This window comes from Ambystoma mexicanum, chromosome 5p (assembly GCF_040938575.1).
Source record: "Ambystoma mexicanum isolate Mex_15411 chromosome 5p, UKY_AmexF1_1, whole genome shotgun sequence".
Classification (NCBI taxonomy): Eukaryota; Metazoa; Chordata; class Amphibia; order Caudata; family Ambystomatidae; genus Ambystoma; species Ambystoma mexicanum.
Window position 1 is genome coordinate 1,354,479,785 of NC_090930.1, and position 21,932 is coordinate 1,354,501,716.

The following is a 21,932-nucleotide window of genomic DNA, read 5'->3' on the forward strand; positions in this document are numbered from 1 at the left end:
TTTGCCTCATGCAGTTTATTTTATCTACCACAGACCATAACTATCCCAGGATCCAAACGTAATATAATGTGGAATTTGAAATACCACTTGTTTTTACCATGAACACAACTCTTATAATGGGACTGCTATCCTTTCGAATATACTCCATTGTATTGTGATCCTACGACTGTCCACTTCTTTCCCACTCTGTATTTGAAGTCTAATTTTTCACTTTGTCATGTTTCTTTTCCATTAAGGTGCTGACATGCATGCTACTGACCCGCGCAGAGGAATGACGCCGCTAGAATGGGCACGCTTTACAGGGAGATACGAAACATCATACCTGGTACATAAACTGCTGAGTAGGCCAAGTGCTGAACAATTCTCTGACCGCTATAAACCTGAATGGCCTAAGATGAAAGAATTACTGGCAAAATCAAATGAAACAAAAACCTGCATGCAGAAAATTTTGGAGTGCATCAGGTCAACGTTGACTTTTAACTTTTTTAATGATCCTGAAGAGGATGGTGTCATGGACCACATGGTAAGGATGACCACGGCTCTGAGCAGCCCCTTTATTTCTGTGGCCTGCAGGACAGTGTGCCCAGAAACACCTCCGAGTGTGGGGAAGCGTAGATATGCTGTTCAGGAAATACTCAGGGAACAAAGTGCACAGGAACCTAGCGAACAAGGGAACAAAGAGGCAGATACCAAAGAAAAACAGTTTCAGGAATCTCGAATAGCAGTTGTAGCCAAGAAGAAGGAACATAGATCTAGTCTGCAGACCAACAGCCTGCAGGTATCGCAGAAGACCAGTGCGGGTTCTTCAAGGAGGGCCAGTTTACTTCCACTGCACCTACTCTCAAGGAGCAGTGTGAGACCAGGAATTGTGATCCCTAAGGTCCGCGTTGTCAGGGCTCCTCAACCCACTTATCATCCAGAGAGAGTGAGGAGGACGAGCAGTGTCAAGGGAGACCTGTACCTGCAGATTCCCAAATGGAGGTACAAAGAGGTGAAAGAGGCAAGAAAGAAAGCTGAAGAGGAAGAGAAGAAGAAAACAGAGGAGGCTGAGAAACAGAAACAGAAACGGAGATCCAGCTACCAAAAAAGAACTTTTACTTAAACTCTTTACTTAAATCAAAGCTCACTCTTGACCACTTTCCACATGTGCAATGCAGGTGTAATTAATGCTGTGGTGGTGTTACTCTGAACAAGGCTGTATACCGCTCAATGACCTCCACACCTATGTCAGCACTTAGAAGCACATTGTAAGAATAAAATCCAGATCATCAATTTGTTGTTGTTCATGTGGGAAAAGGACTACCTTCAAGCCCCCTGCTAATAAAAGGACTTAGAAGACAGGGTGTACGTTTATGCAAACATTCAGTAAGAATGCAACTGATTCATCACTGATTGTTTTTCTGTTTCTGATTCCGCAAAATAATTCTTGTAGGCATAAAAGGAAGAGTGTTCCCCCTTATCGAAACCTAGGAGGTGCCAGGATCCAATGTTCACTGCAAATAATAATTGCCACAAAAATGATTCTTTGTGGGAAGCCCCTTCTGAGCTACACTTGTTGCCTGGGGATCACGTTCAGCTCCATAATCAATTAGCAAACTCAGTTAATTACAGTGCAGTCTTTAAGGTGTGATGGGTTTTGTTGCACTGAGTGAGCCAAAGGACAGTGATTTGCATAAAACAGCATGTCCCAGGACTATGTTTATGAATACTCCATTAAGTGTCATATCACCTAATCATGTATTGAGGCCTAAAGGCAGGCCTTCATATGTCCTGTCATGTACGGTTTCCAGTAGCCAACATTGTGAAAGCTTGCAATATTTACTAAATTAATTATATAATCAGGTGACATTAACAGGCTGAAATTCAACAAATCTAATGGTGATAAAAACCAAATGGCAACACATGTAACTTTCACATACTGCAAACGACCTCTATTTTAGTGCTTTGTTTCCAAGTCAGCTTCTATGTTCTTAACCACGTTTCTTTTTTTTTTATATATTTAGTAGGATCTGTGATAGAAAAAGCAATTGCACCCATGGTTTGATAGATCTGTGAAACTTAAACTTTCCTCACTGATATGAGATGTATCAACGAGCAATTTTCTACGACATGAATGAATTTATAGTATTGCTTAGACCATGCATTAAAAACTAGTAGCTTCCAATGGTTAATAAATATGCCCAGTCGACTGTGCCAGTAAGGGTACAATCCATTGTACTATCCAACCCATAACTCCAATCTTTCTGGGTAGGTTTCCATTTACAGTAGATGGCTGCGGGAATTGCACTCTGTGAACGACCTCTTGAAAAGTAGGCATTTAACCTATGAATTGTCTTTTATTATTAGGTTATTTATTGAGTGCAGTCCTAGCTTCGAGAAGTGATGGAGCGAGTGGCAGCTGGCGAATTTTTTAATTGGAAGGGTGTAATGTCTCACAAATACACAAGCGTGACCGAGCGAAGGGAGGCAGCCTGAACCAACCAAAGGGGCATTCGCAGAGAGTTACCCAACAGAGAACATTCTTTGAGTAATGGGTTAGAATGGTGCATTATGCAGAACATTTTCTGTGAAAAATTTGATTAAAATCCTAATAGTTTACAATCAGTTTTGTAGGGTAACTCATGAAAATATCCAATATTTGCAAGCCAACAACAGTGCATAGGAGCATTTCTGAACACATTTTCATGATGCCCTTTCCCATCATATATGCCAGTGTACAAAAATGTTCACACTGGCTGTGCCCATACATTTCCATGCTGACTGCACCAATATATGCCAGTATTCTCATGTAAGAACCCACTCATGTTTGATGTGCTTGTAATGGCGCATAATGTCACAGTAAGCACATATAGCTAGACTGAATGCACCAAAATGCCAGTCTAGCCACGTAACACCACATATCATGCTTGCTTTATCATAGATGCCCTGTAAAAATGTCATGTCAAAATAGGATATTAAAGCCAGACTGGCTGCACCAAAATGCTAGTCTGGCCATGTAATAGCACATCATGTGTGCTTTATCATAGATGCCCAGCCACAGTGAGATATTACAGCTAGACTACCTGCACCAAAATTCCAGTCTAACCAGGGAATCACACTTATCATTCTAGATTTATGATAGATGCCTAGTAAAAATGGTCATGCTACAGTAAGAAATATATAGACTGGTTGCATAGAATGCCAGTGTAGCCAAGTACTTAAAATTATTGTGCTTTATTTTATCACAGTAAAACATGGCAGACTGGCTCCACCAAAATGCCAGTCTAGAAAGGTAATAACACTTATCATGCTTGCTTTATCAGAGATGCCCAGTAAAATGTTCATGTCACAGTAGGAAATGGCTAGAATAGCTGCACCAAACAATTCTAGTTTAGCCACATAAGACTTTTAGCCACCCCCAAGAAACAGAGAAAGAACGTAGGAGTGTAGAGAAGACAGAAGAGTAGGGGGGTGAACAGTATCAAATGCAGCAGATTAAGTACAATTAGAATGGAAGAGAGATTACAGTGCCATGCAGAAGGAATTGAGTTGGAAAAAAAGAGAAGTGCAGTTTTGGTAGAATGAAATGGGCAAAATAACACTTATCATGCTTGCTTTACCACAGATGCCCAGTAAACAAATGTCAGGCCACAGTAAGAAATCGATAGACATGCTGCACCAAAATACTGGTTTAGCCACATACTAACACTTATGTTTGCTTTATCATAGATGGCGAGTAAAGAAATAGCATGCCACAGTAAGAAATGTCTAGAATGGCTGCACCAAAATGCCAGTCTAGCCATGTAATAAAGTCTATCATTCTTGCTTTACCATAGATGCTCTGTAAAAAAGGTCAGGCCAAATTAATAAATGACTAGACTGGTTGCACCAAAATGCCAGCCTAGCCAAGTAATACCACATCATGCTTGCTTTATCATAGATGCCCAGTAGAAAATGATTCTCGCCCCAAAAATCAGCATCCTCAGGAGGCGCACACACTTGCTCATTCAAAGAGAGAGTCACTTATGCATTCAAGCAGACATTTACACAGCATTCACTTGCTCATTCACACAGCATTCACTCGCTCATTCACAAGTGCACCCATACACCATAGACTCGCTCATTCACACATGGACCCAACCACCTATACATCATACACTCAATCATTCACATACGCATACATACACACATAATAACATACACACATAGCAGCATACAAAATACAATTCCATTTCTGCTCTTAAGTTCAGCCCTGGTCTGGATTCTGCTGCTTGTCGTAACGCCACCTCCCATGACGATGGGGCTCCGGCTCCCACGAACAAGAACAGGAACAGGAACATAGCGCTTCCTGTTCCTGCACATACGTGCAGGGGCTACCCAGGGTTACCGCCCAGACAGTCTGAATGGGTGGGGAGTTGCAGGAGCGCCATTTACATTCTGAGGTGCAGTTGCCCAGCCTTCATGTTCAATGGGCCATTCAAGTCTGATGAAGCAAAACACCCTATGCCCTGCATGGTGCATTGGACATGACATGCATGCTGCTGAACAGTACGGTCAAAGGGACTATGCATCTCTTTGATAGTTCAAGCGGCTCCTCCATAATGGGTTGTAAACAATGTCACATCATTCGAGGATTTTGAGAGAAAGGGTGCAAGAGTGGTTGGAATTTGTGTGGCAGATAACATGGCACTATCACTCACTTGGTCAGAAGTCATTGCTGCTTCAAGAATTGGTAAGAATTTTTGATAAGCCAATGGCAAATGAGCTTTTAGGTCCTGCTCCTCCCATTTTAATCTTCGCCTGTTATTAGAGGTGAGTTGCAGGAGCGCCATTTACATTCTGAGGTGCAGTTGCCCAGCCTTCATGTTCAATGGGCCATTCAAGTCTGATGAAGCAAAACACCCTATGCCCTGCATGGTGCATTGGACATGACATGCATGCTGCCGAACAGTACGGTCAAAGGGACTATGCATCTCTTTGATAGTTCACGCGGCTCCTCCATATTGGGTTGTAAACAATGTCAAATCATTCGAGGATTTCGAGAGAAAGGGTGCAAGAGTGGTTGGAATTTGTGTGGCAGATAACATGGCACTATCACTCACTTGGTCAGAAGTCATTGCTGCTTCAAGAATTGGTAAGAATTTTTGATAAGCCAATGGCAATGAGCTTTCAGGTCCTGCTCCTCCCATTTTAATCTTCGCCTGTTATTAGAGGGGCGTAGCATGTGAGTAAATAGCAGAGCTATACAGGCCATGGTTTCAACAGCAATGGTCAGACACATTACTTTCTGGTCACTCTCTCCCCTTATAAACATTTGTAAGGATTTTAATATATTCCAGTTTGCCAAATTCACCAAAATAGAATCAATATGACTCCTTTAACCCCGACTAAAAAAAGGTTGAGGACATCCGGTTTTAAATGACCGTTGCACCCCCTCAATCCCAATCTGAAAAAGAGTTCTGCCATCTGTGGCCAATATTTGTAAAATGGTTTCTTTGTTAACCCAACCAATTGTGGAATATTCCATATAGAATCCTCTTCTTCCATAAATCCAGCCAGCTCACCTATTGGCTCAAATTAAAGGGCCACATCTCCCAATGTTATCACTTAGGTTTTACAGCAGCACTCATGTTCCCCTTCCCTGATGAACCCCTCCAACCTATTAATTATATCCATACCTTTAATACGATGTCTGTTATAGACATTTGTAGATTAAGACTTTACTTATCATTCTTTAACTCGATAAGGAGACATTGCGAGTCTTGGCAATCTGTATCCAGAATTTTTATTTGAGAATTCAGGCCTCTGCTGGCCCATGTACATAGCCCTCCACTAGGATGCCCCACATTAATCCTGGACCTAAAAGCTGGAATCATAAAACAATAGTACCCTTCCAATATATATTGGCTAGTGGCTCATGTTTCTTGGACACTAATAGGGCATGAATCACAGAAGCGTTTTATAATGACTCAATTCTATTGGCAAACGTTTTGTGAATCAGGCCCATAATAGCAACATTTCTGATGAATTTCACCCAATCTCGATATCCATGTATCTAGATAGTCCTGCAATATTCCATGATGCCACTGTTAACTCAATAATCTCAGAAGCAATATAATACAAGTAATTTCCAATAGCTGGTCCACTGGGAAAGTGGGGTGAATGATATCAAGTGGAGGTTCCAAAAGGCAAAATGCCAGCTGTTAGGTTAACTTGGGTTGGCTTCGGCTCAAGCCCTGCTGAATTTGTCTGTCACCACTTTATAATGGTGGTCGTCCCCTAAATTAAATCTGTGAATCAGGTGGTTGGAGTGTCCTAACATCAATTAACTGTAGCCCAGATTTGAGATACCCATTAGCCAAAGTAATCTTAATATGATCTAAATCTCTAGGGTTATCAGAATGTATACGGCAAACATAAACAATATCCACTCTAACCAACCAAAGGCACTGATTCCTGTGCATTATCCAATGTATATATTTATTTAAAAAGGCCCTCCTTGTCTTCCTCGCTAACCTGTTTTAGCCTTGGTACATTTATCATATAAACTGAGTTATCAGCCATCGGTTGTATAGTGCTAGCAGACTGTCTATTAACCTTAATATGGTTTGTTAGTTTTGCCATTTACGATCATTTAGCAAATGTATTTTTCTTGAGTGGGAATTAATAGTCGGTGCTACCCATTGACTATACAGGCAGAGATGTCTACCACCTCCTACAGCGTCCTCTAGCAAGGGGGTTTGTTAGTTGTCTTACACTGACCAAATAACTGGCCCTCCGAAACTCCATCTCTAGAATCACTCGGAGAGTCATCCCCATTCTCTCAGTGTTTTGAGATGAAGATTACGTCATTAATTATAGGAGTCGGGGATACAGGTGGGTTACAGGTTGCCCATTGGGGTTATTATTACAAGACGTAACAGATTGTTGCGATGACAGAGAACACTATTCGTTTGCCACAGGATGCATTTCAATAGGAAACTTATAGTTGCACCCTCCTTGCTGGTGTTCAAGCCTTGGGCTAGCTATAAGATCACAATCAAAAAAGGCTTTTTTTTATTAAATCAAACCTAGTACAGGTTTACAGTATAACTCCATAACCAACAGGAAATACTAAAATGTAATATGCAAAATAAAAATACAAAAAATTGCACAAAAGTACAATCCTTATGAATCTGTATGCGTTATCCAATATCACTCTGCAGTCATACAATTCCCAAAATTCCAGTCAATACTAAAAAATGTTAAAAGCTAATTGTAGCAAAGGGAGAGAGAGGACTGTACATTATTGGCTACACCAGTCCTACTCGCAGTTCCCTGCAAGTGTAATAAATCAAGTTAAAAGAAAAGAGAAAAGGAAAAATCACTTTGAACGTTCTTAAGCTTCCCTGGTCCTTGCTTGCTAGAGGAACACTTGACTGGCTTAAGGGGCCGCCATAGTCCGTCCCCCGTCATTAAACACTGACAGTGTAGCAGAATAACAAGCGGAATTACATGCGAAATATCCACGCACAGCACAGCACAGGTCAATGGTACAAGGCTCCAGGCTACAAACGAGCTCTAAACTACAGCAGCACACACAGGGCCCGCAGCTGCCCTTACAGTTGCAGTTTGCAATGACCTCACGCTTGATACAGCCAAATCTTCCTCAGCAACACCAGTGAGCTTAACATCAACAAAGTCTCCTCCAGTGGGTGGTAGACAAGTGTGAGGGAAAAACAAGGAAAGATGCCTCCACTAGAAGGCCATCTCTCCTGAAATATCCCAAGCGTTAGACAGCATGACAGTCCGTCCGCCCTAGACTGCTAAAGAGTGCTCTTTCCACGATTTCACTGCCAGGAACATCTTTTCAGGTAACAAACAGGTGCGGGTAATCAGGGCTCCTCCACCTATGGACAGCCTCTTCTGCTGAAGACTATTCTTTCCACACTTTTGCCACAATGAACACCTTTTCAAGGAAGAGGCAGGTGCAGCTAATGGGGCCCCTCCTCCTATTGGAAGGCTCTCCTGCTAAAGACTGTACTTTCCGCACTTTCACAGCTGCTTTCGCTGCCAGGGACACCTTTTCAGCGAAGAGGCAGGTGGGGCTATTTACGGCCCCTCCTCATATGGACAACCTCTCCTGCTAAAGACTGCGCTTTCTGCGTCCATAACACTAGGGGTAACAGATTTCCAAGAGTGCCTTCCTTGCTATAGAGGACATGATTGTATCAAAAGAGAGAGAACAGATAGAATCTCAAAGTTTATCATAAAGTACTTTGACCATCCTACTGGACAGGGTGGATAGATTTTAACAGAGCAGCGAAAAATGTTTTTGTCTAGATAATCATCTTGTATATAAAAAGGGACTGTTACCAGGGGGCTCGATCCGAATCTGATAGATGATTCCTCATAAAATTGGCTGGTAGATTGAAACCAAAATCAAACCAAACATTCAGGTCACCTAGGATTAGCAGGCCTGGATATTTAAGTAAGAAGGCTGCAAAAACATGAATGTTGTTACCAGTTGTCGAAGTGTAGGAAAACAAGTAGTGGAACTATGTTCCCTGCTGGGCTATTCCCACTGCCCACAAACCCCATCAACATGCCCCTACCACGTGCAATCCAACCCCCCCCCCCCCAAACAAACGTGCCTGCTGTTAAGGGAACGTTCAGTGCAGGGCACTGAAGGTCAAGTTTCAATTTGTTCCTACACTTTTATTTTAAAACGAAACAATTCTGTAACGGTTCCTTTTTAACATAAAAGTATTGGAACAGTAAAACTTAATTTAAAAAAGTATCAGTGTAGCGCTCACTACCGCTTCGACCACTGGTTGTTACCCATTGTCACTTGAGGCAAACTGGGAGGACAATATATCACTAAAATGTCTAGCACTTTGGGATCTGTAAAGTATATCTGGTGAGTAGCATTTGGCTGTTTGCCTGGAGGAAATAAAGAATATGGCAAACGGTCGCGGTGGCAGTAGCCGTTTCAATGAGAAACATCTTGATGTATGCAGGTTACTCTGCACTTTTTGAAGTGTAATATTAGGGTATACATTCTCAGGGAGAATTTACTCTGGTTGCTTAGTTGTGTGAAAAAGAAAATACAATCTTTGCTGGCAAAATGCTGGAGCAAGAATTCATGTGGTTTACTGACTGAGTAAAAATGTTTTTAGTCACGTCAGATTTTTTCAAATTGTCCAAGGACTTGGTGTGAACTGAGCTGATGGGGTAACTGCCAAAAAACAGATAGTATTCTCTGGTAGTTCCAGTGGCCCTGAGGCTTAATTTTGATTGACTCTCAGTTTCATGGCTCTATGCTATGAACTGAATTATTATCATTCAGAATAAATAGGGTTGGTACGTTTATTTACTTTTTTTTTATTCTTTTTTTGACGGCACCCCTCACCCCTCTATGTCTTGGACCTGAACTAGGGTAAATTGCAGACTCTCTGATAGCAGAAACTAGAAGCTTATTATGAGGAAAAGGGCAGCATAAGAGATTATTGTTAGGCTATTTATTGTGCATAGACCTAGCTTCAGGAAGCAATAGAGAGCTTTACAAATCATAGGAGGAAGGACATGGTGAGGGAAGCAGAGATACAAGGGAGTGGAGAACTAACAACGGGGAAGGTAGGGCAGCCAATTTGGTAGCAAGGGATCTGCAGAAAAGAAGTGGAGGAAATAAGAGGGAGACGATCACCCAGTGTCAGGTTGGAGGGGACTGGGTTTTAGGGAGGAGCCAGTCCTTGAATAAATAAGTGACTTTCTGTGGGGCCTTCCATAACATCTGGAGGGCTTGGCACAGATGCCAACCATCCTCACTCAGTACATATGAAGGAATCACGCACAGCTTCCAAAGGAAAGCAACTGTCAGTAAGTCCCAAGCTTCAAAGAAAAATAGAAAGTCTAGGATTAACAGCAGGGACAAATCTCATACTTCCACTGAGATTGAGGCCTTGCCAGAGACACAACATGAAATGCTGGAGGTGAACCAGAAGATAATAAAGGATGTTAAAATGAGTTTAGAAAAGAAGAGTGTTAAAATGAGGGTGGACACAAAAGATGGGTTAACTATAAGAATGACCTGAAAAACAATTACAGTACTTACAGGGAGCTGAGGGGGAGGCTGAAATACTTATAGACCACTGCCTCCTAGTGAATAGCAGAGAAAGAATTAAAGGTCTGAACTCTTAGCATTGAAGGGCGACCTACATGTGTGGCGGAGACATATAAATCCACAGGAGTGCTTTGCAGATTTACAGAACATCCACTCTTTGATCACCTTTAGAATATCTTACAAAGGAAGCCCAAAATTGCCACAGCCTATAAAGGGAAGCAGAAATGCTCTGTGGGGACAGATAATAATAATAATTTAGCATTTATATAGCACTATGAACCCTCAGCTATCTGAATGCTGCTTATTATTACCGGTGTGCAGTGCTCATTTATCGATCTCACAAGGATGAAAGGCTGAGTTTAGCCCTACCAGGAATTCGAACCTGTGTCAGAAGGCTCTGCATAGATGTCAAAGCAAGCCCTCTACTCGCTGTGCTATTGGACCAGCTGAAGACAGTGATCTTCTTCGTGACATTTGATGAAGAAATCCTAGTCCCACAATAAGCAATAATGAAAGGAACATTCAAATGGGAGTGGCATCAAGTCTCCCTTTTCCACAACTATGGGAAAGAAGAAGCGAGAAGGGAAGCCTTTCGGAGCAGGACGATTAAAAGCTTTAGCCCAGCCACGAACCATGGCCTGCAAGATTGTGAGGCTTGGAACTTAACCACAAGACCAAACTGGCCTTGTGCCTGGAGCAGCAAAAGTTGCATATTTAACTCGCATAATTGAACAGTCTAATAAAAGAAAATAACAATAAAGCATTTGGGCATTTCACAATAAAAAATACTACACTTCACGCCAGTCACTTGACCCCAAATTATTTTCAAATGCAACACGTTGCCAGGCACAGTTCCTGTCAACATGCTGCGTTTGAAAATAATTATGCTTTTAAATTTGGCGTGAGAGAGTTTAGATGTGGCTGCAATGTCAGCCACGTCCAAACGTCCCTCGCGCCAAATCGGCGGCGCCAGAAAGGCTCCTGTGCCAAAATGGGTGCGGCAAACTGGCCGCTGCGGTCAACTGGCCGCGCCGAACCGGCCCGCTGCGAAACGGCCGCGCCAAAAGGGGATGTACCGTTCATTGTAGCTTGATGTTTGGTTCTGGATCAAAACATAAAGACAACGCTTGTGTCTCCACGGCACTGAAAATTATTTAGCAAAAATGTGTGAAGATTGGCAGATCACGAAAGAAATACATGTATGTGACAATGGAGGCTAATCCAAAAAGAAATCACTGCCAGGCTAATGACAATGAGATTTAAGTAGGTGGCTTGCCCGTCCTCACTTCAACAAAGTGTTTTCCTGGTCTAGTCTTTACATTTTCCCTCCCTTAGTACCTTGCACATGTTAGTGATAACTGTAGACAGAACTATTAACATATAAAAATATAAATAACTATCTTACTCCAGCACTTCTTAATCAGGTCTCCACTTTGCTTTCCAGAGTTCATATGCATTTCTTGCTTAGGTTTGGGTAGGGGAGATTGCCTGGGAGAACTATAGAAGGCACATAGAAGGCACAACTGGAACATTGACATAAGAGGTCCTGAGTTAATTGTGATCTTTATTTGTCAATGGAGGAAGCAGAGCCAGGCTCAAGAGGACATTGTGTTGGAAACAAGGGTATTGTAAGGGATCAAGAGTAAGACTTGGACACAGTGGCATGTTTAGTGTTGATTATCACAAAATAATAAGGGGGTTGGGAGAAACCCTATCTATCCCTAATCCTAAAATTGGTTTCCCTGCCTCAACGAAATTAAGTAACATCTGTGTCAGGATGTTAAGCTAAAGAGCGTCCTCTGTCCTGTGCCCAAAACCCTAAACTAACCCTTCCACGCTAAACTTAAAACAATGCGTGTCTGGAGGATGGTATTTCTTCATTCTATCAACCTACTATGATAGCCTCTGCACCTGTCTTACTTGCTGGGTTCTTTAGGGTTCTCCAATTTTTGGGAGTTATAAGGGGGTTATAATAGTACATGTGGGTTTCCCTTCTCCTCTTGTCTTAACAGGAGGTTGGTTTGATACAAAGTTCCAGCAGAAGGGACATCAAGGGAGTCCTGTCTATTGGAGGCAAGGGACAATTTGGGATCTTTTCCCTGCAATATGGGGAGCAATATTTGTGTATATGGGGCAGTCTAAGGTAAAACCTTTTATCCCTGCCCTACTTCAAACCCGGGATTGTGTATAGGTTCCCCATTGGAGGAACATGATTCTAAGGGAATAGGGTGGTTGAAACTTTCCCTGGTAGATATGAAAAATAGTGTTGGGAGAATGGTTTGGGTTTGTTCTATCGATTCAGGGAATTTAACTTTCTCAAGGCATGGATTGGTATTCTCATTTCCCCCAAATCCCATATCGATGTCACCGTTGTAGGAAGATGTTGAGGTTCCTAACTGATGGTTTTCTATTCTAAAGAGGACAGAGTTTTTCCAAGGTTTTAGGAAACCAGGAAGGTTGTTATTTTTCCATGAGGTCTCATCTTTAGTCTGATCACGATACCAGTTAGGGTTAAACTTAGCTTCGTCTTCTGAATGATTGGAAACATGTTTGGGTGTCCTACTCTCCCTAGATTGATTCTTAGGGTGATTTCCTTCTTTTGCTTCTCTATGGTACTCCTTGGAGGGAGGTCCCCAGAGGTTCTCATACACCAAGCTTCCCACCAACTCGCCCTTTTGGAATTTGACTGGAGTCAAAGAGAAATTCAACAGGATAAGTTTTAATTCACCTCCACAGGAAAGGAGGGGGAACCTCTTTAACTCTCTTTCTCTCCAGGATATACCCTAGAGAGCAAAGATGGTGGAAAAACTTAACTGTAAATCTAAAGAGACTCTTACCTTTTCTCTCTCCTGCACGAGATAATATCAGGGACAAAAAAAGATGATAAGTGATCCCCTCAAGGGTCTTCCTTACGGGGAGAATGGCCTATGAGGTTAACAGATGGAAGATGACCCCTGTTCTATAGCTTCAATTGTTGATGGGTTCATAGTTTCTCCACCGGCATGTTAAGTGTTGATTATAAACTTTTATTTATCACAACATAATAAGGGGGTTGGGAGAAACCCTAGTTATCCCTAATCCTAAAAGGGGTTTCCCTACCTCAGTGCAACTAAGGACCATCTGTGTCAGGATGTTAAACAAAAGAGCGTCCTCCGTCCTGTGTCCAAAACCCTAAACTGACCCTTACACGCAAAACTTAAAACAATGTGTTCAAGGGAATTTATTCAAGCTATGCACATGTAGATTTCATTCAGAGTTCTATGGTGGTGAAACAAAGGAATAAAGTTCCACCAGGGAAGGGGTCTTACCTTCCCCTAGATTTATTTTGGTAGTTTGAATGTCACTTTACAACAGTTCACAGAGGAAATCTCTTCCCTTGAGTCTCTTTAAAATACATAGTTTATCTAAATATTCAGTTTATCCCACTCTGTATCTCAATTAACCTTGAAAGGGTATGGTTCTTCCCTTTTCCTTTGACTGTTCCTCTTGTTTACCCTATTGTAGTCTCCTGCCAGGTTATTGCAACTTTATCACTGATCCTTAAAAGGGATATGGGTCTTCCCTTTTGTATTTGTTCTCACTGTTCCACGGTTTCAGGTTTACTTCTCTTTTCACTCCTGGTTTACTCACCTGCCAGGATATTACAGTTCTGTTTCTTAGGTGCGGGTCCCAGACTCGCACAGTGCCTGGTTTGCTTTTCTGCCAGGATATCACAATTCTGTTTCTTGGGTGCGGATCCCAGACTCGCACAGTGCTGGATTTATTCTCCTGCCAGGGATTTATATCCTTTCATGGGTGTGAGTACCAGGCTCACTGTTTGCCTGGTTCACTATCCTGCCAGGGCTTTACTGTGCTCTACTCACCCTTCCCTTCATCCAAGAAATAATTCTTTTCCATTATTGGGTCACAAACCATTTCTCAGCAAAATTCTCATTGGTACAAACTCCTCTTTTTAAATATTGGTTCACCGACCCCTTCTTAACTCTAGTCATATTCATATCAATATCCTTTTCCAAGCATTGTGTCACTGACCCTTTCTTCACACTGTTTGCATTTGTATCAGTCTCTCCTTCTAAGTATTAGGTCACCAACCCTTTCTTAAAACTGTTTGTATTTGTATATATCTCTCATTGTATAGCATTGCATTGTATTTGGTTATTTATATATCGCTCTTTCCCCATTTTCATGGCCACATTGCATTTTGTGGTTGGAACACCCTCAGTGACCGTAGTCAACGTGGTAAGAGTTTTAGATTAGGAGATGCATGTGTGCATTTTCGCCGGTCTAGGACTTAGGTGGCAGGCCAACACCCATGGTTGGCAGTTAGGTTTAAGTCTGTTCTCCCATTCTCTGACTGTAATCCTTAGGCATTGTGAGAGCCAATCGTCTCAGTATTCATGTGGTCCCAACTCCTGTCTCTGTTCCTCGGCCCAGTTTTGCCAGTAAAAAAAATGATAGTTAACTGTTAAAGTTGAGTCTTCTTAACAGAACTAGTCATAGTTCTGTCATACTATGACTAGTATACTTAGAGGAGAGGAGCTCACATGATTATATTTTCGTAGTTTCAAATCTTATTAGTTTAGGCTTTTCTGGGATGGACGGGTGCCTTTTCCTCCCGTTCACTATATAGGGTTCACTAATTCCAGAATGAAACATATTAGGAGTTCTAAAAGGAGAGGAAGAATTTTGGTTATAGCATGTGGGGGTGCAATCAGTGTCAACGGTTAGAGGGGGATACCATGTCTCATCTGGCGATGCCGTTCTACCCCCATGAGGGTCATCTCCCCCGATGTGGTCCTCCCTCAGATAGCCAGCCCCAGGATCGGAATCAGGTAGTGTCATCCTTTCCCTGGCTACATGGGTGATGACATCTCCACTCCAAATACATCACAGTATTTTGTGTTTTTTTTTATTGCAAAAATATGTTAGTTTATTACAAACTTCATTTTACATTTCATTTCTCCATTAGAGGAGCATTTTTTCATTTGTCTTCATCATCCCAAAGCAAAGCAAACAAACGAAAAAACACACACCATCACACAACAAGATTTCATCGTCAAAAGGCACTACTCACCATTTGTGAACTTATTTTAAGTTCATTGTCCTTAAACCACCACCTCCAAAATCCTGTATATCATTGTACAATTATGCAGTCAAGGTAATCACTTAAGTCGCATGTTAGCATACAATTTCTCCTAATTAGCACTCGCCGCCACCATTCGTCCATATTACCATTTAGTGGAGCAAATTTTCAGAGGAAGTAGGTTCTCTGCGTCGTTAAAGCCTCACATTCTGCACCCATGTGTTTAAGCGACTCCACCTCTTTTTTACAATAGCGGCATTTAGCATCATCTGTTTCCGATAGATGTTTTAGAACCAACAGTTCATTTGTTCCATACAGATTTAATCTTAGTCTCAAGAATTGGTCTCTATGGTATCTAGATGGATATTTTACCAAGTAACTCGGGAGAGCGTTGAGAGCCCTCAATTCTCCTTCTAAGTTTAGAGCTCTCACGAATTCCTGCCTTTTATTTTGCGTGGCTATTCAGTCACTGGCTACTATTTTTTTCTTAGCTGCACATGGGTTTTTTGGAGACATTCCGTGTCAACATTTGCTGCAGCTAGTTGGACTTGAATTTTACTAGACCAGATTTGGAGTAACCCTCTATCAGATTTGTCCTTTTGTGGAGCCAAAAGTAGGTACGGTAGGGCTGCGTCATTTTTCTCCACATCATAATCGGTTTCCAGTGCACGATCGAGAATAAGGATTGAAGGCCAAGTTCATATCTTATTAATGTGATATGTACACTCTGTGGGAGATGCAAAACCTTCAGCCAGAATTGACCTTCCAGGGTTTCCCAAGTATCATGCTCGATGTTGAATCTGGCTTCACTGCCAAATGTTATCGTCGCTATCACCTTTTGACGATAAAACATAAGTATAGGTTTCGCATTGAATTTTCTGTAGGTCGCATGTATTTTCATTCCCTGCAGGGCTAGACTTTTCATTCTGGATTTGAGGTCCTGGCTCCATGCCCATTCCCGTATTGATTTGTTAAACATGATACCTAGGTATGTGATTGAGTGTACCTTTTCCAATCGGGTTCCCTCTATGTACCACTTGAACTCAGAGCCTTTCTTGCCCAGCTTTGCACCGATGGCCATGATTTTAGATTTGGCAACATTTATTTGTAGGTTGTTTTCATGAAAGTAAATCGCCAGGTCCGTTATTTGCCTCTGTAAAACTATTTGAGTAGTGTCCATTAGCACAACATCGTTGGCGTATATAGCCCATCATATTTGCTGATTATTTACTTTTGGTGGAAATGAGATGGTATTCTGAAAGGCCGTTTACAAATCTGCAATGTAGAGTTTGAATAGCAGTGCTGCCAATGGGCAGCCCTGTTTTACTCCCATCTCTGTATTGATCTTAGCAGAGAGGTCGCCATCTGTATTCAGTCAAACTTTTATAGAAGTATTTGCATGAAGTGCCTTTATTGCCTGTAGCAATTTTCGTGGACAATTACGATGTTCTAGTTTTGCCCATAGTCTGTCTCGATTTACGTTGTCGAATGCCAGGCATAAATCTATGAAGGGCAGGAAAACATTTTTCTCATCCTTTATCGCTGTGAGTTTCAGTAGGTTTATTACCGCCAGTTAAGTTCGACTCAGACGCCTTTAGTGAAACCGGTTTGCCTGGGATCCACTAAGCCTACCTCCTCTGCCCATTTTGCTAGTTTTGTCTTCAAAAAGGAGGCAAACACCTTTCCAATCACTTTGAGTAATGGGATCGGCTGAAAATTGTTAGGATTGCATCGGTCTCCATTTTTGTAAATAGGGACCACTATTGCCGATCACCAAGATGGAGGAATGCTTGCAGAGACATTTATCCGTTTGAACAGAATTTGGATAAAAAATGCCCACTCTTCCTTGTTCTTTTTGAGAGGGATATTGCTCAGCCCGTCAGGTCCAGCGGCTCCTGAATTACTTATTGCCACTATTATTTCAGATCGACTCGTTTCCACTGACCAAGTCGTTCTCACTTCACCAATATTGGGCTTGACCCTCGGGCAGGGAGCTTTGAAGACCTCTGAGTAGTGTTGTTCCCACTTGTCTGCACTGATGGTATTAGTCAGATGTGCCTGTTGTGAGAGAAAAACTTCGTTCAAAATGGTCCCAGTATCTCTGGAGTCTTTTGTGAAAATTGATTTCAACATTTGCTCCCCTTGCTCTTGGTCGCGTAGAATATGAAATGCGATTAACCAGTTTCGGTATTTCTGGTGCCGTTTTTTGATAGCCAGACCTGTATTCTGGACTTTGGTTGATTTGATCCAATTAATGTCTTTTTGCAGTTTTATTTTTCTCTGCAGCTATTTGCTTGCTAAAACAATGTTTAGCCACTTGGCCTTCCACTCTAAGGCCACTTTGTCTGGTTTTAAACTGTGATACTAAAGGCACATAGTTCACTACGTCACCTCCTTCTTCATTGAGCTTTTCTAAAATGTTACATAGTAATTCAATGGCTCCTTTGGTCAACCGCAGCCAACTTAGTCCTTGATTTACATGGATGTTGCATTTGTAAAAATTTGCTGACTGCCACATTTCGGTTGTCCAGGTCAATTTGAGAGCGTCATATCTTGTGTTTTTTTCAGTGCATTGTACATGCCTGACTCACATACGCTTTTGAAAGTGCACAGGTAAGATGGAATAACTAGCAATATGGGGAATGAGTGAGGACAGGAGGGGTATCTGTGGAGTTGTTGTAGGGGTATCCAGTAATAAAGTCACCTGGGAAAAGGTTACAAGGGGGTGGCATTTCCCCTAATTTGTATTCCCATGAAAATCAAGCACTTTCCCCAAATATTCTAAGACTGGAAATAGAATAGTAATGAATACCCGTCCAAAATTATGTGGCAGAAGGCTTTCAGGGGTTCAGGGAAAACAATCACCTGCCTGGTGAATTTTTACATGGGGACATTTTAACATAGAACCATTGCAAGACAGTATTAAGAGGCATTGGGCCTCATTATAAGTTTGCCGGTCCGGTAACAACGGCACCAGTAAGCTTGCCAGTACCGTTGTTTCCGGACCGGCAAACTACGAGTTCTGCGAGCAGGAGACTTTCAGCCCGGCAGATCTGACCTGGCGGAAGGAAAGGCACCCTCTCGCAGACCTCGACGGATGCACCATCACCTTTCATGAATGGTGCCGGTGCATCCGTCCTCCCCATTCCCATTGAGTCCTATGGGATTCAAATGGGAATGGGGACTAATATTTTTCGGCGCCCGAGAATGGTCAATAACCGGGTCTGCCGGGGCTGTAATGCCTCAGTAATTGGCCATTCACGGGCACCGGAAAAGGGTCATAATTACCTCTATTGTTAACCAAGTTTTGATTTTGAGAAATAGCAGCGCTTTCACTGACAATGGAACTGTGGCTCCAACAGTAACCACAGGCCAATGAAGAATAGGGGAGAACATTGCTAAGTGACTAATGAAAACTGGGACATTTATTACCGGAGGGTTCAGAAGAGGGAAATTGAAGGTATCATAGTGTGCTCACTGATACATCTTAAGGTAGTGATGGGGGAGCTTATAGAGGAGTAAGGAACCCTTGTGAATCTACGCTTTTATCCTAGAATCAGGAGGGTTCTAAATGCATATTTACATATAGACCTTAAAACGGGGTCTGCCATGCTTTTTTAAAAACTCATACCCATATAGATAGCTTTGTAGCACAGTATAGACACTAGAAACTGAGTATAGTTTTAGAAATAGATACAACCTAGAATGTGTAAAAGGCCAGTAGAAAGGCAACTTGTCACTGTGCTCCTAGAACTGAGACTCAGAGACACAAGCTAATCCATAGTTTAAGAATTGTATTACACTTTGGGCGCACACTGAAAGAGAATGTGTTAGGATTGTGGAAAAGCTCAGTAACTTGTCAGGATGTACATGCCTCTCAAGTGTCTGGTTGTAGTGTGAAGGAACATGGCACTCTCTCTCTAAAATTGTCTGAACAGAATAGGATCCTCCTCTCTTGGTCCAAAAGGGGTCTGTAAAAGAGATGTTTAGTATCAACAAGCTGCAGAGACAAACCATAAAATCCAGGCCAAGTGACAGGTGTAAAGTAAAGTGTTAAAAATGTTAATCCAAGACAAAAGATAAAACGTAAATCAAATGGTTCCCTCCTCAGAGAGGATATCATCAGTCCTCCCAGTTTCAGATCATTGGGTCATCTGCTTCTTTGACCTTTCACTTGGGGCAGATATTTTCTTCAACTGCTGATCCATGGCTGTTGTGCTGCCAGTTGTTTTGGGGTTCTCCTTCTCACCATCTTCTAGGGGGCTACTTTTGGGCACTATCCTAGAAGGTTAACAATGCTCTCCTGCCAGGCTAACCCTCAAGCCATCACTTCCAAGTGATTCTGGGGTTCCACAGAGGGATTTGGTGGGAAAAGTTGGCCCTGTTCACACCTTTCATCCCCTGCTCCTATTGTTCCCCATTTTCTGCCCTGGCTACACTTTTTTACTCACCCTAGGACCAACATGTCCCTCTGGAACATACTTGCCCTCACCACCTAAATAGGGGGTCCTTCGTTCCCTCACTGTCTTATAGGGCGTACCTCTATTCCCCATCCTCGTTCTTCAGTTCTTTCGTCACTCTTGTGATATCCCTCTCCTTTTGCCTGCCGGCAATACTCCCTCATCTGTTGGCATCCCTTCTCACTGTAATACCGAATTTTCTCTAAGTCTTTTCCCTCCTCCTGTGCACAACAAACATCTCCTCCTGGATCTTGACACTCATCGTGCTTCCCACAACAAATGTCCAAAGTAGCATTTTCCTTTCTACAAGGCTTTCAATCAAGGTTATCCAGGGTCTGCAGTTGTCCTCTTGCCAACTCACACAGGCCTTGACCATCACTGCCTGAGCTGGCTGCCTTTTGAAGGGTGACCTCTCCTCTGCCTTGGTGGTGCATGGGTGCATTAGATGCACTTGTGCTGTGTGGGATGATCTGCTCTCTGATTGGGCCATGTCCTCTGGGTCATTTAGTCTTTAGGCGGCTGGCCTAAGATTATATCATGTTCAGCCACCATTTTGAAATCCTTATTAGTATCAGATATATCAATGCTCTCCTCCCCTTCCCCTTAAAGCTGCCAGCATGGAAGCAAGTCCCTGTATGTCACCAGTGTGTGAATTATTGTTCAAGAAACTCTGTATTAAGCTGTGGAAAAGTTTGTTTGGTTTAAATTGTTCCTGTAATATACAATATGATACATTGTTTCTTCTGCACTGCTAGTTTACTTTTAACTTTGCACTGTTAGTTTACTTTTAACTTTGCATGTGTGATGCACGTTTGTCTTTCCCCCTTTGAAGTATTAGTGAAATGTAACACTGTATTGACATGGATCCCACGAACCACACGGTTCTGCATACTAATGTCAACAATTACTCCATCTGTGTTGGTTAAGAAGAAAGTCTAGTAAACCCATTGGCTGGGTCTTTACAATGTAGCAACTCCTTTTTGTAGGAGGGAAAGGAGTATCTTCCTTGGCACCAGTCTTGGTCTGGCTGGAGGGAGTTTCAGGCTGCATCCAAACTGATCGGCTTTCTTCTTTTTGCTCTTCTGGACCCTGGGGATTGCGGGGTTCCTAAAAAGGCTCAAGGAGGACATGCAGTGCCTGAATGTGACAGTCCCTTTTTCACAGGCAGGGAGCTTCGTAAAACCATCATTACCATTACTACTACCTCTACTTTTTATCTCTTTAAATACTTTAAACCTTCATACTTCCTCTTTTTTCAGCGTTCTCAGGCCGAGGATACAAACCTGACACCTGAAACTGGGTAGTACTGGGTAGGGACCTACTTGGAATACAAATTATGTAATACAAGCTGAAGTTTAAGGAATTAGAGGATGGAAGTGTTCTTAATTATCAATTGGTCTAAACAACATAGCCAAATGAAATAAATATGTTTTATTGTTGAAGAAAAGTAGCCCTGACATCTAATTCCTACAAGAAATACATTTGCTAAGTTAAGAGGGTTGCAAACGGCAAAGAACAGGAGCTGGGAAAAAAATCCACAACTTTGTTTCTACTCCAGGAAGAGGACTGGTGAACACATAGCATCTTGTGTACCATGCCTGAAGGTCTATGTACTGCATGCTTTTGTTATCCGCATGAAAGTTAAATGATGTTTGTAAACTATAAAATTAAACTTTACTATTTCAAATGAAAAGTGATATCAGTTGTAAAAAATATTTCTACGTCATCAGAACTTTCATTACTTAATAAAATGGAACACGCTGCTAAAAAAGCTTCATTGGACCCATTTTCTGAATTTCAAGAAATAATTGAAAACCAAATGTATCAAATTCAGTTGGCTGATGCTTGCAATATTGATGGAGAGAAACAAGAGCTTCAATATGTGCTTTCAGAATTCAAGATGTATTTCCCTCTATTTAATAGAAATGTGTATTCACTAATTTGCATGCAACCACTAACCTTATAGACCCAAGTGAACCTCTAGTATATGTAAAACAATATAGAATTCCACAAACAGCACTAGAATAAAAATTTTCAGTCAAAGGGAAAAACCACCTTTCTGATACCAATGAATTACAATCTCAGTTGTAAAATAGAATAATTAGTACCCGACGAGGGCCTATGAGCTTGAAAGAAGCACGCTCATTGGCCCTCGCCCGGGCATTAACTGCCCCAGAAGGCTCGGAGCTCCGCACGGCCCGGAGTTCTTCCTGTGACTGGCTGCCATGGAAAGGGAGAGGGACTACGTATAGTCCCTTCTCCCTTTCCACGGTGGCCATTATTTTTTGTTTACTTTTTTTTTCAGTGT

At 42.0% G+C, this 21,932-nt stretch overlaps 1 protein-coding gene across 1 annotated transcript in view; it reads left to right on the top strand.

Annotated features, from left to right (window-relative positions):
• Positions 1-21,382, top strand: part of ANKRD33B (ankyrin repeat domain 33B) — a 261,955-nt gene extending 240,573 nt beyond the window's left edge. The window contains exon 4 of the mRNA XM_069613755.1: positions 237-21,382. Within this exon, the coding sequence (XP_069469856.1) occupies positions 237-1,102 (866 nt within the window). The 3' untranslated portion in view covers positions 1,103-21,382. The remainder of the gene's footprint in view (positions 1-236) is intronic.
• The last annotated feature ends 550 nt before the right edge of the window (positions 21,383-21,932 follow it).